The 17984-nt window shown below is 37.3% G+C and overlaps 1 protein-coding gene across 7 annotated transcripts in view; it reads left to right on the forward strand.

The window, feature by feature from the left end:
• Positions 1 to 17984, forward strand: part of FAM172A (family with sequence similarity 172 member A) — a 265939-nt gene that overhangs the window by 19998 nt on the left and 227957 nt on the right. For 3 of the 7 annotated variants that reach the window (XM_032095249.1, XM_032095254.1, XM_032095255.1), the window contains 5 exons: positions 2071 to 2189; positions 3732 to 3862; positions 4579 to 4704; positions 7919 to 8020; positions 10583 to 10683. In XM_032095249.1, coding sequence (XP_031951140.1) covers positions 4647 to 4704; positions 7919 to 8020; positions 10583 to 10683 — 261 coding nt within the window. In that variant the 5' untranslated portion in view covers positions 2071 to 2189; positions 3732 to 3862; positions 4579 to 4646. The remainder of the gene's footprint in view (positions 1 to 2070; positions 2190 to 3731; positions 3863 to 4578; positions 4705 to 7918; positions 8021 to 10582; positions 10684 to 17984) is intronic. The other 4 variants (XM_032095251.1, XM_032095252.1, XM_032095253.1 and 1 more) reach the window with 2 other exon arrangements.

The raw sequence follows: 17984 nt of genomic DNA on the forward strand, positions 1-17984 counted from the left end.
GTGAGTTCTAACTTTCAAGGCCTTTTAAGGTCCAAATCACCCTATTATGGAATTCCAAGGAATTTATTTTTACTTATAATCCAATAACTAACTATTCATGATCAGTACTGTGGGTTTTTTGACCCAATACCAGAACATCCAGATTTGTGAAGGAGAAGGAGAAAAGAAGAAGAACAAATCCACACCCCAAATCCTCCATATTGTTACACATATTTATATATTATTATATCCCACAACCTAAATTCTCTAAACCCAGGGTTCCAACAGGTTTTTGCCCGTGTTAATACAGATATCTTTATGAAGGTAATTTCTAGCATTTCAGGGAAGTTAAACTGAAACAATTAAGATCTCAATGTGTGGAATTGTGTTGACTCTGCTTTTTGTAAATAACTGAGTTGCTGACATATATTGCTAATGCACATGGATCCTAGTCATCTGCTATTTGAACTTACGGGGTAAATAAAACTGGCAGGTGGTTGCTGTGCAAATATCTCAGACTTTAGTGCTGACTGCAGTCATGTACTTCATCAGCACGTTCTACCACCATTTGGTAGAGTACAAAGATCTACTGAGCTTAAGGGACTTCAGGATCATTGCCAAGTTTCTTTGTATTCTAAGTGGTTACAGATCCTGCCCTTCTAGCATTATTAATCCCCTTCCTGTGCATCTTTCCTCTGCCTTTTGCATCAGTATGGAGCATGATCTGGGCAACTAGGTAAATTTTCTGGAAATTCTGATAAGTCTTAGTCTATGTTAAATGTGTGACAAAAGCCATTTTGACTTCAGCAGATTGGAGCAGGCTTTAAGGGTAATTGATAGCAAGAAGCACACACTACTAAGTTGATCCTCTGATCCTAAATTTCTGATCTCTAACGTGGAGATGCTGTACATTAACATCATCAGAACTGAGCACAAGATGTATTTCTGAGCCTTCTTATACTAGAGGTAGACATTTTCAAAACAGTTTCATCTAAAGCAGACTGGAAATAATTGCCTTTCAGAGCTGAAGTTGGGCAAACCAATAAGCACTTGAAAATATGGTCGTTTAAATGAGGGAGAGTGAAGTACAACCTGAATTGATGCAGATGCCGTCTGTAGCGCCCTAAAAGCAGGAAAAGAGAAAATCTAATCAGACAGAAAATACTGCTAAGATTAAATTATTGCCTTTTTTTGCTTTGTTGAGCCAATACTTACAAGGAACTCAATGCAAACTGTCACCCAGCCATTTCTTTGAAGAAAAATTGGGTCTTTAATCAGTCATCAGCCACACTGCACAAATCTAACCTATACTAGTTCCTAGCTTACTTGGGATGTCAGTTTACAAAGAGCAAGATTCTCATTCCGTTATATCCTAAATAAAGGAGTGCAATACAAAGCAGCATTCTGGTGACACCTCTTCAGATTGTGTCCAGATAAGCTTGAAGGATTTGTGCTGTTTGGAGATACTTGTGTGTTTTCTTCTTATTTCTTTCTTGTTGTTAACACTACAATAATTTATAGCCTTTATTTAGAATATTTGTAATATTGGCTTAGCTTCAGGTATTGCTAATTTATATTTGCTGTAATATATTGCGGTTTTTTGTCACACTTCTGTATTGATTTGCACAATGAAGAGTATTTTAAGTATGTTGAAATCTCTCTATGTGTGCCATATGTGTGGGTATGATATGGTGTCTAGTTCGATTTAAGAAATAGGACTGTTATGCCATCACAAGATCTGCAGTCCAAACTTCCAGTACTACTTTACAGGCAACAACATGAAATATGTGTATATTCTCTTATGTGTGCATTTTTTTAAAAAATCGATTTATTGACTGTTTGTTTGTGAGTCCACCAGTTCTGTAATTACATAAGCAGGCGTATAATGAAAATGCAGCCTTGTCGTCTCATATGAAATCATGAAACCAGAATATTTCTGTGTCAAATTATTTTAGGTATTGCTGGGAATGGAGTTAAAGAGGTACAGAATATGTATAAGATACTTTGTGTCAGAATTCTTAAGTTTGCATGCATAAGCAAGGTACATACAAATAAATGTACATAATCTTATTGCTGTAACTGTTTTTTCAGGTGAAATAGTAACTAGTGTTTAAGGAAGTATGCTTGCCGAATGTAGCTTAATACAAAAAAACCACAGAGGTGTTTTCAAAAGACTCATCTAAGTAATTGTACAGAATAACACATTTAAAGTCAGTATTTATTACAAGAAACTTGATGGCATTCAGGAATTATGTGGTCAGTATATGCAGTTGAAGATCACTGGGGTTTGAAATTAATACCTGAAATAAACTGCAGTTCCTGCTTTGCCTATATGCAACCCTTCAGAGAGCTTCATGATTTTCTACTGTTCATTTTTGTACCATCAGTAGTGGATTTGGCACCTCTCCGTCAAAGAATAGAAATCCAACCTTCTCACGTAATTTCTTCTCTTTTTCAATTAAGCAAGTATCAGTGAGGTATTCCAAAAAATCATGTATTCACAGAAACAATGCATAATATACTGTGTGCTTGTTCCATCCTCATTATGATATCAAGTCCTCCCTCCAGTGGCTGCTGTAATAGTTTTTTACTTTGTCAAAAAGAACTGTAAATTCTCTCTCTCAAAGCTAAATTTGGCTTTATTTATTTTGGTGCTTTTAGCTTTGCAGTTGAACTGTTACCTACTCAGTGGCAGGGTCTTCATCTGTTAAAGGAAGAAGAAGGGTATCCATGGTACAGACAAGAATGGCAAGGATTCCTGGTCCCTGCATTGCTTTATTTGATCAGGGGATGGGGTCTCATTTTCCAAAGTAAATCTGTTCAGATAGATTTTATGTTTCTTCCCTTGGCTAACAACAAGTCTTGAGGATGTGTGTGTATTTTGTTAACTGCATTAGCTTATGCCATATTAAGAATTTTCAAATACTGTGTGGGGAGAACTGCACAATTTCATATGACTAGAATAATTTTAATTCGGGCTATCACAAAACACTACCATTGTAATTTTTTACCACTTCTAATAATTTTAACTGAAATTACTTTGTTTTCTATATGCTTTAGTAGAATATACATGGGTTTGTGCTGCAAATGTACAAACAAGATGGACAAGACTTTGTATTTGGTAGTCTTTTGTCAACGGACTGTTTCGAAGCATATGAGGAAGATATTTAATACCATCCATGTCTGTGAATCAACATTTGAGTCACTTTAATATTTACATTGACAACATTATATACTAGAAAATGCACAAAAAACCTCAGTGGTTTTGCTGTTATTTTTTGTGATTGCTTTTGTTATGAGTGGTAACGTGACTAAAGTGTTAGCCAAAAGATGCACATTTTAACTGAATCATGTCATAATTTACAAAGTACACAATATAAACAGAGCTTTCCTTGTGGAGTTGCATCTTTAAAAGAGTTTTGTAATGTATTGCCGTTTCCCATCAACTTTGTCTGAACAGCCTTTACAAAGGAAGGTGTCAAAGTTCCAACTTGTAAAATGGATATTGGACTTTCTAGACTCCCAAGTTTAAAAAACCAAATCACAATCCCTCAAACCCGCTCTTTAGTTAATAACTAACAGGGTTAAAATTGCTGTATTACTCCTTAATATACAAGAAAATGTTTAATAGGTTTTCTCTGTGTAGAATAGAAAAGTAGTCTTTATTATGCTAAATTTGGGGGGTTTTTCTGCTGTCTATACAATGAACTGCTGTTACTTAAAAGAAATCATTTTGGGGTTCTTTCTTGCAGATCTAAGTGTTAGGGAGCCAGTAGTACAGTCGGTGAATCCTGTTACTGTTTTGACAAATTGCATCAGAGACAAGAGTTCAAGCAAGCTCATCAATGAAGAAGTGTATGAGAGAGAAGAATAAAACAAGTTGGTAATGACTGACAGATAAAACAAAGAACCAAAAAAAGATTAAGGGAAAAAGAATTCAATGCACAGAAGTCTTTTTATTGAGTAGGAAGAAGCAATTGTGATTTGGTAGTTCACTCCCTTGGTGTCAGACCAAGATGAAAGAGGCTGTGGATTTGAATGTCTGGGTTGCCTTCTGTGCAGTAGGAGAAACTTGAAATAGATTTTGTTTGTAAAGTCTCATCTTGAATACAGTGAGATTTGTTCTGTACTTTACACATTTCAATACCGATAATGTATTGTGGAAATCATAGTGGTTTAAAATTGTGTGCTTCATGTAGTCTTACTAAAACAAAACTAAATAGTATAGTAAGGACAACAAAGTGGCATTAACTGATGAAGAAAATACATAAAGGTTGTGGAAGTTCTGTTGGTTGTAGTTTGTTTTTTGTTGTATCTTGTATTTTGGACTTGCAGGTGTTGCACTTCTCTAAAAGGCTTATTGTTTAGATGCTGATCACAAAAGAAGTTGTATTGATTAGATAGAAGTCCTTTTAGGATTAGGAACAGGTATTGTTCATTCTTGTGAACTTGAATCTTTAACCAAACTTGGTCAGACTTCGGGTTTATAATACTTAGTATTTTTTTGTTTTTTTGGTGGTGGTGTAAACAGTAGCAGATGAGAGTGATTGAAGGAGAACTCAGTAAATTTATTAATTTCCACCTCTTGTTCTTTTTCAGATTGTCCTTTGAATATTAATCTACATTTACCTCAGTATTTCAAAATCTGTTGATAGTTTGGGTAAATTATGGCTCAGCTCCAGCAAGGAGGCCCAGATGAAAAAGAGAAGACCACTGCATTAAAGGGTATGTCTTTTTGCCTTTTTTGCATGTATTGACATTTCAGAAATGATTGTTAAGGAAAGGAAAATAATATGATATAGCTATGAGTTAGAGCTTGGAAATTACAATACCAGAAGAGACTCTTAGTCCACCTGAGCTAATGCTTATTGTCTAAGGTGTGCCCATTTATCAGTATTTTCATTACATGGTATAAAACAAAATGGTCTGTGGTAAGGAGTAACAGAATAAACTATTAATTGTTTTTAAAAATTTTATAATTGTTGTTTGAGAAAGTTGACTGGTGCTTTTGTGTTCTTAGTTTGCAGCAGTTTTCATTTAATTTGTGTGACACTTTTGCTTTATAATTATGCAACCATATTGCAGCTTTTAAAAATCTCTTGGACTAGAATGCTAAAAGGAAAAAGGCTTTCAGGATGTGACTTCCATATTGGTTTCATAAAGTTCTGTTTGTATTGTATATTTTAAAAAATAAACTGATCTAAATGACTTAGGGGAAAAAAAAATAACATAAATGACATGTTTTAGATAATGGCTTTCGGTTTTGGAAGTACACGAACTTGGTTAGACCTACAAGTAAGCTAACCAAATGTTGGTTTAAAGTGCTTGCATCACACAGTTGTATTCTAAATTGTCTTTCAGAGGAGAAAAAATAACATAGCTTGCCACTGCAGTGTACATCCTGGGTTTCTATCAAAGCATTATTAGAAAGTGGTGTTCTGTTGCATATGATGATAGATGGTGTTTCTTCAGTTGTGAGTTTTTTTGACATGTTTGGTGAAAACCTATGTAGTGCTTTTATCAAACTTCATGCCAATTCTGTTCAATTAGCATATTTTGAGGAAGTTATAGTTCAGGTTTGGAAGTAAAAGTCCCATTTTATACTCAGCATTAGTTTGATTTTCATTAAGGATTAGTGTCATTGATGTGATTGAGTTATTTCCCATTGAGCTATAGAAGGTCTCCTGTAGATCACTCAGTTTTCAGCTCTGTTGAACTGTCTCAAATTGAGTTGGAAAGTCCAAGACCTTAGGTGAGAGTTGTGGATCAGATTTTGAAAGAATCTCAAAGTTGTAAGACACTTTAGATAATTTTAACTTGAAAAGTTGCGCAAGAAGAAAGTGGCCGTGTCAGTGGTTGCAGCTCAGAACAGGTGCAGTCTTCTTTAGAGACTGATGAAAACTGTAAATCATGACAAGCTATACATACTGTAAGCATAATGTACTTCATATACTATGGTCCTTGATAATCAGGAGATTGATATTTTGTTGTATAGTAAGTGACACTTTTGTATGAATAGATCTCCAAATAGATTACAGTAAAAAAGTAAGGAAACTCGAGTGAAATTAGATTCAAGGGGTGTGGTGTGACTGGAGTCTCTTTGTTGAGGAGAGAAAGATGTGCTAAAGACTGCCACCTTGATTTTGTCAAAGTACAGAGAAAGAAAGGACACGCTTTTTACATACCGTTGTGAAAGACTTCTATGACAAAATTCTTTTCTTTTTCCATATCATTTGGTTGAGAACCTAAGGAGCTCCTGCAGGACTTTCAAAGGACAGTACACAAGAACAAACACATGATTTCTTTCATGAATTGAATTTCATGGGACTTGCTGTTAAACAAAAATGATGTAAAAGTGAGCTGTGGCTGGGAAAGCCAGATTTAGAAATCGCCTAGTCAATATCTTGTGTTAAGTAGACATTTAGATACCACAGAAATACTCAGAAACCATAATACTTGTTGGAAAGATGTTGTATTTCAGCAACCATACCAGATGGCTTTTGATCCTCCAGCTTTGCCCAGTGGAATCACTCAGAAGGATGAGCTGGCACCAGTCATGGATGCTGGAATAAATGTCACGTGAACTTGAAGAGCTGTAGAAGAGCAGATCAAGGCACCCTCAAGAACGTTGAAGATAATCTTCAGTACCTTTTAAACAGTAGAAATTTCGAAGGGTTAATTGTGTCAGTCCTTAGCCTAGGTAATGTGGTAGCCTACTGGCAACAAGACCAAGCAAAAATAGTGGTAGAAAATAAAAAATAATTGTTTTAATAAAGATGGAAACATAGTTAATGCCAAACCAAACTTAAAGAAAATCAGTATTTTCAAACTGTTTTATTTTCTTTGAGCTACAATGTTGGATAATAATAAAGGTAAAAATCAATATACTTAGAGCACTTGATGTATTTCCTTAGCAATACATGGTATCTTCATTTATGAAACAATAATAGTTCAAAGTCAGCACTCAGTCAGTTAGCACTCCTGAACAGAAAGTTTGTATGGTCTTCAATTTCGTCTACGAAGAAGTAGGAAAAAATATTTTGGTGAAATCCTGCTGAATTGTTTCTTGATTTTTTTAACATTAATAATCAGAAAATATGTAGAAGCATAGCATATTTAGAAGGATTGTGTGGGTGATAGGCAATGAGGAGAGGTCATTGTACACTATTACCTGTGTATGCAGTAATTGTTTGAAAGTTACATGTAGATGTAAAGATGTCCCCATAAGCTTGCCTCTGGTTAAATGTAAATCCTTGAATATAGGGTAAAGAATGTAGATTATGCTAATTTTAGTATACTTGCATTAGTGACTGCAGGTTGTACCAGGCCATAGAGTCCTGATGTGTAAAGGATGTGTATGCCATGGCCTGCTATGAAACAAATGGGAGTTTTCTCTACCATGGTAGCTATTAAAGGAGGTGGTTGAGAAAAGGATTCAGGTCTAACAGTCTGTTTGGGTATCAAAGGAAAGGCTAAGGACTGGTGTGGTCACAGCTGGTAAATGCTAGTGAGATTATGTGCATCAGGTAATCTAAACTCAAGAAGGCAGTCAAGACTCTATCAGTGATTTGATACTGAAGCTATGATAACTTTGTGTTAAAACCATGATGCCTACCAGAGACTTATTTTCTAACACTGAGGTAATGAATCATTGAAACAAATTACTATGTCTTTGGTGACTTGTCTGGACACTTTTTGATCAACATAGAGACAAATAGGTTGGTAAATAAATAAATAAATGAGTATGTATATGGGCAATGATGTCCAGCTTTTTGATCTTGAACAGGAATTCCTGTAACAATGTCCTGTGTTTAGTAATATTGGGATATTCTTCTGCCCATAAGATCTACAAATCTCAACAAACATACTTTGTCAGTGTTAGAAGGGAAATAAAAAAGACACAGCATGCATTATATAATTTTTTCTTTTCCTTTTTTAGACTTATTGTCTAGAATAGACTTGGATGAACTAATGAAAAAAGATGAGCCGCCACTTGAATTTCCTGATACTTTGGAAGGATTTGAGTACCTTTTTAATGAAAGTAAGTCACATGTGCTTTGTAAAGATTATATTTAGAATAATGTTGAGGGGTTATCAGAAATTGAATTATACCTCGTAAGTCCCTATTAAAATTTCATACTTTCCTGTTAAGAATAAAATTTCAAACTTTAGTGCTGGTAGACTTATAAATCTTAATAAAATGTTTTTTATTTCATAAAATTATCACAAAAATCCCTCATTTCATACAACGTTATGGAGTTGTACTGGGCCTACTTTATGACTGTTTTCTGTTACAGAAGTGTTGATACAAAAATTCTGAAAGTAGTTTCTGTAGCATTTAAAAATCAAAATTAAAGATTGGTCACTCATTTAAGGAATGTTTTATTTACTGATCCATTTTTATAGCTACAAAAGAAGTTGTTTGTCAGATAATAATTTGTCCCAACTATTCCATTAATACTATTAGAAAAACACCTATGTATGTTGATGGAAGGATAAGGAATGTGATAGACTGTCTTCTGGTGCAATTTTTCATTGCAGCCAAGTGTGTGATGACTACAACCAAGTACTTCCAGCTAGCTCAGTCTGTGTGTTAAATGACTTAGTATTTATAATTTCCAGTGCATATATTTTAAAATGCAGGTGAGAAATGAGCCTCTGAGCTAAAGTAATACCAGACTGCAGGAAGTGACTCTTTCAAGATTGTTTAAAACCTGTAGGACAAATGGGAATGTTTACAATTCTACTTCTTTGCAGTGCCTGCTCTGTGAACAGAGGAACTTTAGTTTCTAAATCTGCCTGTTTTACATCTTCCACTTTTAAGGGAAAAAAAAAAGAGCTTTCCTTTAAATGATAGTCATTTATGCAACACTTAGCTTTTTAATACCCTGATGGCTTTCACAGGAAGGTACTTAGAGACTAAAAGTGTCATGAAAGTGATGCTCTTTCTTTGATGGAAGGAGTTCAGCTCTGTCACTTTTCAGCTCCTTATTTTTAGATCTGCACAGTGTCTACTGTCTTCCTTACTGACTTCAGAGTTAATGGTTCATATGTGGTTGATAAAAAGGGCTGAAATTTGAATTTTGGGGAATGAATTATGTTACTGAATATTCCATTACTAACCTCACAGCCCGAGTGATTTCCATAGAGTGGAGGAAAACCTATTCATATACTATAGGTCAGCAAAGCAAAAAAGTCACCATTTTGCTTTTGTACATTTAATTCAAATGTTCAATCATGTACTTTTATGTCATAATCATGCTTCTTTTTATGGTGGAAAAGTACAGAAGTTTTTTATCAGATTATTTAAATCTGAAGAAGGCAGGGGTTCCAGAAAGCCAAAGGAAAAATATAGCAGATATTTGTTACTTGTGGTGAGAGCCAGTTCATGTACTGTTGAATGGCGTATTTGAAGAGTATGTATCTGAGAAGGAGCATCTGAAAGTAAAGTAATGATGAAAAATGTGAGAAGGACGATGGGATAGGAAACTGTGGAAAAATACTTCCTTGGTGTCTAGTACATGAGGAAAGGCAGGTCTGGAAAAAAGTTAAATCAGCAGATAAGCGCAACTATTATGGATATCAGATCTCAAATATTTTATTTAAAGCATCAGGAATCAAAGCGTAAATGTTTTGAAAATACATGAACCAAGCAATTTTCTTCTATTCAAGAGGAAACATTGCAGACAAACCTTTGTTTCATCATGCAGACATTTCAGCATTCAAGGTTTACTTGCACATATCTCTGTTTTTAATGTTTCACTGATGCAATGCAGTTTTGTAATGCTCTGAGATCATAAGTTGTGTTTTGTCTGATAGGCTGAAACGTTGGTAAGATACTTGTTTTCTGTAGTTTGCTTCCTACTGGTTGCTATTTTATTATTATCATTGTTTTAATGCAGTCCATATCTTCACCAGTGGTTGGGTAGGCCGGTAACTTTGGCTATAAACAAGGCCAATTACAGGAAGTTACAATGAATGTAAGAGTAGCGTGTGACTTTGGCCTGAACACACATTCTGCTTTATTCTACTGTTGTGATCTCAGTGTACCCTAAATCTAGGAATTCTTACTTGATTTCACTGTGCCTTGGAGTTAAAGTATTTTCCCTAGCTGTGGACATGGATTTTTCAGATTAGTTAAGATAGTTGTTAGGCTTGAAGATAAATCTTTCCCTACTTCCAGCTTCCAGCCACTTTTGTATTAGCATTTCTTTACAATGCAGTTGGTTTTGAAGTAGAGGATTTATAGCTACAATTTGATCACCTGCAGATCAGATATTAACTGCTAATGTTTACATTTCACTGTTAATTCACAGCAGTGGAGACATAAATATGTTTTGTGAAGCAGTTTGGCATTTGATATCTGCATGCAATTTTACTGTCATAATTTCTGTTTAGCTTTATCTAGCAGTATATACCATAACATGGGAATGTATTTTGTTGTGCTACAATTGTTTTCTGTTAAAAAGCCTATAACAAAACATGAGGAGGAATTCATAATAGCTCGATTTTTAGATGTAGACTTCTTTTAAAATTTTCAGCAATTAAATGTGTCTTTCAATGAAGAAGTATATTAACTGTAGTGATTTTGTTTCTTTTACAGAAGGACAATTAAGACATATTAAAACTGGGGAGCCATTTGTTTTTAATTATCGTGAAGATTTGCATAGATGGAACCAAAAGCGCTATGAAGCTCTTGGAGAGGTACATAATTTGTGTGTGTGTGTATATAGTGTGTGTACATACATGTGTGTGTGTATATATATGTGTGTGTATATATATGTGTATGTGTAGATATATATATGTAATTGTATGTATATATATGTGCGTGTGTGTTCATGTGCTATGGGTTTTGTTTCCCTGTAGAAGTGATACTTTCACATATGTTAAAGTTTTAGTGAGGCTTCAGTCGTTTAATAGAAGGTATTTCAGGATTTATTGCATATTAATGCTCTAACAGTAATTTCTATTGTTTGCTGTATAGCTTAGGGTGTGATTTCGACTACTATTTGAATTTAGGGTATCTTCAAAATAGAATATCTTCTACCTACGTAAGAATGTTATACAGTGCAGTATTTTCTTTAACCTTAGTCACTTCATGGATTACAAAGTTGTGTCATTTTACATTTTAGCTAAAGATAAATGCATTGGTTGATTTTTCTCATGTTACCAGGAAATACTAGGAACCACTATATGAAGTAGAAATCTAAAGATGAATTGATTAAATATTTGTTGATGTATTACATATTTGGATGCTACTGGGACTTCCTAGGTGGTTCAGCCCCTCACAGCTGCCCACTCACTCCTCACTATGGGATAGGGGAGAGAATCAGAAGGGTAAAAGTGAAAACTTCACAGGCTGAGTTACAGTTTTAATAGGTAAAGTGAAAGCAGTGCACACAGTAAGAAATCAATTCACTTCTTTACATCAGCAGGCAGATGTATAGCCATCTGCAGGAAGGCAGGGCTTGTTTGTGCACAGTGGTGCCTTGGGAAAACAAGTGCCTTATCCATAGAATCCTAGAATGGGTTTGGGTTGGAAGGGACCTTAAAGGTCACCTAGTTCCAATGCCCTGCCATGGGCAGGGACACCCTCTACTACATGAAGTTAGTTGAAGCCCCGACCTTGAAGGCTGACAGGGATGGGGCATCCCCAGCTTCTGTGGGCAAAGTCATCCAGTGCCTCACCGCTGTCACAGTCAAGAATTTCTTCCTAATATCTAATATAAACCTACTCCCTTTTGCTAAGTTTGAAGCTATTCGCCTTTGTCCTATTGCTCCAAGTTCTTGTCAATAGTCCCTCTCCAGCTCTCTTGTAGCCCCTTTACTGGCAGGTGCTGTAATGTCACCCTGGAGCCTTCTCTTCTCCAGGTTGAACAACCCAAACTCTCTCAGACTGTCTCCATAGGAGAGGTGCTCCAGCCCTTTGGGGCTGCTCTGTGCTTGCTCGCTCAACCACTGTTTAATCTGTGTGTCAGCCTGGGCTCTCTGCTGAATGTGCTGGAGCTGCCCAGCTGTTTGTCCCACCAGAGGTTTGTTACCAGGGATTGATGAAGCTTGCTTTTTATCTTCTCCTCCTCATTCCTGCAAGAACAGTGGCAGGGAGCAGACAGTGGGTGAGACTACTGCAGCTGCTTCTCACATCTTTTCACTTTGTATATTTTTCTAAAAAAGGGGATTGTGCTACATGTAGACACAAGATGTTGCTGTGTCTCCATTGTTCATGTTACTTGATACACATTTCTTCTGAGAGGAACACTGTTGCATGGCTTGTGTGTACAGACCTTTGTGTGTGTCTACATTGTTCAAATATTCCCATTTTCCAAGTAAAGATGGACAAGACACGGCTCTAAAGACCAGTATGTCTCCATGTGGGTTCCTGTGCCACCACACCTTCCTGTGCATGTTTGGAAATAACGTGGCAAATTTCACATTCTGTGCATCTGAAAAGTTGAACATAGCTTCAACCCACAGTAGTATGAACAACTTCTTGTGATTTTTGGTTGACTAGGATTATGTGTATGTGCTCTGGGAGTGGGGATCTTACATCTGTGATCTGTGTTGTGCATTTTGCCTTAGTTATAATCATTCTCCATGTTCAAGTTTGAATAATCTTTGAAAATCCACTTTGTTTATATTGGTAGGTAAAAGGCAAGGAAGGCTTAAGGCCAGGTATCTGACAGAGATAATTGTTCTAAGTTGTCTGTTTTGTATTTTTGGGGAAAAATCTCATCTGTGTTTCAGTCTGTTTCTGCTAGGTGCTAGGTACTACAAAGTTGTTCCAACAAGCCACAAATTTATAAATGTTCCATTGTCTGGTTTGGGCATAGTAATTTGGGAACACAGAGGATGATGATCCTTGGCATTTATTCACATAACTAAAATCTCATTTTGTGTCATAAATTAGTGGGTCACTGATGCAAATGTTGAATAGTGTATCACCCTCTGATTAGTTGTTTTGTAGTCTAAGGTGAAGATGCTTTTAGCGAACTGTGATAGCTTAACGAGCAGTAGCTCAAATGATTTGTAAAATGATGTAGTAAAATCTAGCCTTAGGCCTTTGCTTTGAAACATCATCTTTTGGTTGTAGAAGTTCTTTAATGTGCGTTTATGGTTCAATTATGTAGCTGGTCACACAGTGAGATGATGAAGTAGCTAGATTTGTATCCCTGAACAAAAGTGGTTTATGTATTCAGTGTTTCCGTGGTTAGCTCAGTCATTGCACGCTGGTTTTGTAATTTTTAAAGGGTATATCTACGTCCTGCACAAGACAACTTTTTTACTGTACATATGTATGTCATGGGCTGCTTTTAATGTGTTTTTAATGATTTTAAGAAGTGAGTATACTCCCTGGCCTTATGCTACCAGCATCATTCTCTCATTCCTGGAGCACTAATAAATTTCAATTTGGTCATCCATGACTTTTTTGCTGATAAAAGTCATGAATACACTATCTGTGATGTTCTGCCATTTTTCTGATTATATGGAAATTGATTCTTCAAAAATTAAAATGATTTGTCAATGTCTCCACTCCTTACATCTCTTTATTCTTCATTCACTGATCAGTTATTTCAGGCACACAATTTTTTCTTCAGCCTTTTGATACGTGTTGTTAATAGACAATTTAGTGAACTGTTCATAATTTTGTGATTCTGGTTCAGTCATTGCTATTGTGGCATTGAATTTTGTAGAGCCTCTCCATTTGCTTTTTAAAAATTAAAATGGCAACAGAGGTGCATAGAACATGGTGTTGCAGCTGCTTCGAACTGACGAATAATCCATGTGGCAAGTTTGAAGTACGATTGAGAAAAATTTTGTGACAACAGTTTAGTTGTTGCAGACATAACCCAGTTCGAGGTCTAATTTTAAATTTTTTTTCTAGCTTTGAGTTACAGAGATTTGGATTCAAGGTTAAACTCCAGATTAAACTCACATGATAGTGTCTCCTTACATTTTAAGTAGATGTGTGTGCCTATTATTTGTACTGCACTTGCAGATGATATTATGACTACTGAAATTGCCAACAGTCAGCTTCAGTCCCTGCCTTATCATTACATTGAAATTAGTTGGAATTACAAAGAAAATACTGCTAATAGCTGTTGCTGGGTATAAGATACATGTGTGTGGCGTTAGGGCGATCGCTGCTGTGTTCCCCAAAGCGCCTCGGGCGCGAGACCCTTCGGGTGCGGCAGTATAGCCACTAGCAAGCTTCTCCTTTCTGGCCCGCGCCGCTGTTTAAGCGCTGATGACACACACGCACACACTCAAGCCAGACAGCTCAATATTACCAGAGATACGGAGCCAAGGAGGGCCCTCCGCATGGCACGTTCCACAGACGACGTTTATTTCATGCTCCACGGAGGAGACCAGGTGGGAGAGAGAAAGAGCGTATTCATGATCCGCTTTACATAGGTTACAGAGCCAGTGATCTGAGGGCACATGGGCGGTACAAAGGCGAGACCAGGGAAGGGAACCAATGAGCAGAGGGAAGGGGCGGAGCGGGGATCAGGTCAGGTATGCCGCCACAGGCTGCTGGGAGAGGTAGTTTTCTTCAACCAGGGTCTGGGGCGTGTGTAAAGCTACATTTCATCCGCAAGGAATTGTGAGAGAGGCTTTTCCTTTACTTTACCGAGATCTCAAATAACTGAGTTTTTCCACCAGCAGGCCTTTGCTATTTCGGGGCTCTCTGGCCCACCAGCTGGCTCAGCTGTTGACTTAGTGACCTCAACAGCGGGGACTTCACCTTTCATTTTGCCAGTCACATAGGTTGTGTTGATAATGAGTTTTTTCTATGAAAAAGTGTATGTTGACTTTTTCCTTCCGCAGTCATGTAGTACCCAGAGTATCCCTAGCATCAGAAGGCAGATATTGTCCATCACTTTGCATGTCTCTAACAGTGTAAAGGCAGTTAAAAGTCATTGATTACTTGGAGGCCATTGAACACTGGCATTAATATTTTTGAGAGTGCCATCTCTAATGAGGAGACTTTTACCTGTACTGACAGTTTGCTTGTCTACCAATGTCTGGCAGAATTCAAAGAGGAGTTGTAAATATGTAGATTATAATGAGGACCATGACATAAATGTCTCTGCTGTGACCCTATTCAAGTTTATGCCATGTCTTGTAATTGCAGCCTATCTGACCTGCAGAATTCTGTAAGCAGGTAACAAAACAATTGTGGTGGTTTTTCTGCAGTTACCACAGTACAATATTTTGTATTTATGTAGAACAGATATGTAAAACAAAGAAATAGAACACTTAAATCAGAAACTCCTTATGTGTTTCATGTATGATAAGATACAGTTAATTTTATGTCATCAGAGAAGTTTTGTTCCACTAAATAAACTGCTTTAAAGTATGTTCACACTGTTAGGTCCAGCTCACCATGAAGTAGATTGCCATCAAGTTTAATATTTGAGTGGTGTGAGTGGGATAAGTGTGTAGAATTATGACCTTGACAGCCCATAATTAAGATGGCTAAGTAGTAAAATGGGATTTATTTTTTCCAGATCTCCTTTAAGTTAAAGAACAGCTTGGTCTCAACATGATTTAAAAAATAAGCATTCACCTGCTACTAATTTCCTCCTTGGTTGCAAAGATCATTATTTGTTTTGATGACTGAGAGGCTATTTACATAGCACAAAAGCATAGAGCAGCAGAAGAGGACATGTAAGTTAATGAAGAAGGAAGCATTAAGTAGTCTGCATTTGAAAGGGTAGCTTCTTGCATGAATAACCCAAAATCTGATGATAGGCTGCACGTGCACCTGATAGTACTTAAGGTCCAATCTTGCAGCCAGAGCTCATGTGAATAAACTCAATAGGTCTGATCTTGTGAATAAGGACTGCAGGATCAAGTTTCAAATAAAATGTGCAGATGATTAGTAGAAATCTTTACACTCTTAGTTTCAGTTTCTTTACAGTTTATCACTGAATATTCCAAATTTTCTCTGGCTAGCAACACTTCAATATAATAAAGTATGTGCTGCAAGCAAAATTGTTTGTATATCTTGACTTCTTATAATGTATTTGCTGTTGGGTTATGTTGTAATTGGAAAAATTCTTCTTACTGAGTCAAGAAAATAAATTTATAGTGATGTAACATATTGTTGGATTCATGAACATTTACCTTTTTGGGATGCATGCTTGACTTGGGCTATTGAAGAGATTGTTCTGTTCAGAGATGAGATGCCAAATACTTAATAGGTGTCTGTGGAGTATGTGTGAATTGAATTTTTTGAGTGTCCTTATTACAGTCAGATAAGGGTGAACTTCCATGGAGGTAGCAAAAAGGCTCACTAAAACTCTTTCTAACTCATATTTCAGGGGGAGAGTTAAAGCATCTAACTGAAATATCTCCCCCATCCTTATTTTTGAAAGTGGGTAATTTTTGTTTGTGTGGTCTTGTTTGATAATGCTATTTCTCTGCAAGTTATGCCCCATTTTGGTGGTTTAGGAGTGGTACTCTCCAGTTCAGTGCTCCCACTGAGGCGTTCCAAACCATGTGCTGCTTCCTTCCTTCACCCTCCCTCTTCTTCCCCTGTAATGGGATGGAAAGGAGAATTGTGGGCAAAAAAGTAAACATCATGGGTTGAGATAAGAACAGTTTGCTGGAAACATCAATGAGATAAGAAAAACTAACAGAAACAGACACAATATTAGTTGAAAGAGTGTACAAAAGTGAGAGTGATTTACGTGCAAAATGCTCACCGCGAAGGTTTGACCCATGCAGCCAGGCTTCATTGCTCCGGAAGTGAGCATTTTCCTGTTTGTGGAAAATGACAAGGTGGTATAGAATAACCTCTGGATCCTAGCAGTGCCCCCGCTCTGGCTGCTGCAAAAACAAACCCTGTCCTGGCCAGAATCAGGATCTACTAATTAGGATCTACACCTATCTACTAATGAACATTGCAGAAGTTTTTTTGCTTTAGCAAAATTTTACGGTGGAGTCAATGTCACAAAAAATATTTAGAATTGCACCTCTGCTTGAGGTACACATCTTGTTTCCCCACCCATCTGCCTTACCCATGAAGTGCACTCAGGTCCTTAAACAAAAATAATCCCACTGATGGGTTTGCCTTTGTTGGAGGCAGGACTAATGCAAACTGCCATCCCTAACAGATTCCTCATATGCACCATGGTAACTCTGTCCCTTCTACAGGATACATGAATGTTTTGATTGGCAGGGCCAGCTTGACTGGTGGTGCCTCTAGTGTTAACTAACCAGGTAGTCTTCAAGTAACTGTAGATCCCAGTATTTGAAGTTCCCACCATCCATTGCTTTCAGTGTGCTTTTAACAGTGCATTGTACTGTTCAATTTTCCCAGAGGCTGGTGCATGGCAGGGAATATGATGCCCACTCAGTACTGTGCTCTCTGGCCCAGGGGTCTCTGAGGCTAGTTTTAAAATGAGTCCCATTGTACAACTCAGTTCTTTCTGGGGTGCCATGTCACCACAGGACTTGCTTTTCAAGGCCCAAGATGGTGTTCCAGGCAGTGGTGTGAGCCACAGGGTGCATCTCCAGCCATCCAGTGGTTCTTTACACCACCATCAGCATGTAGGGCCTGCCTTGGCGGGTTTGCAGGAATGTGATGTAATCTACCTGCCAAATCTCCCCATATTTATATTCTGACCATCATCCACCGTACCACAGGGGCTTTACCTGCTTGGCCTGCTTGATCACAGAGCATGTTTCATGGTTATGGATAACATGGGACATAGTGTCTGTCCATCGTTAAATCCACCCCATGATTAAGTCAATCACGAGCCCATCTGTATTGTATCTCTTCCCTGATGACCTGAGGAATCATGGGCCCACCAGCCAGAAACAATTCACCCTTATCCTGTCAATCCAGATCCACCTGAGACACTTTAATCTTGGCAGCCCAATCCACCTGTCCATTGTTGTGATTCTCTTCAGTAGCCCGACTCCTGGGTGTGTGTACACCTACACGATGTACTTTGACTTTTACAGCCAACTTCTCTACCTGGGTAGCAATGTCTTGC

The sequence above is a fragment of the Corvus moneduloides genome, chromosome Z (assembly GCF_009650955.1).
Source record: "Corvus moneduloides isolate bCorMon1 chromosome Z, bCorMon1.pri, whole genome shotgun sequence".
Classification (NCBI taxonomy): Eukaryota; Metazoa; Chordata; class Aves; order Passeriformes; family Corvidae; genus Corvus; species Corvus moneduloides.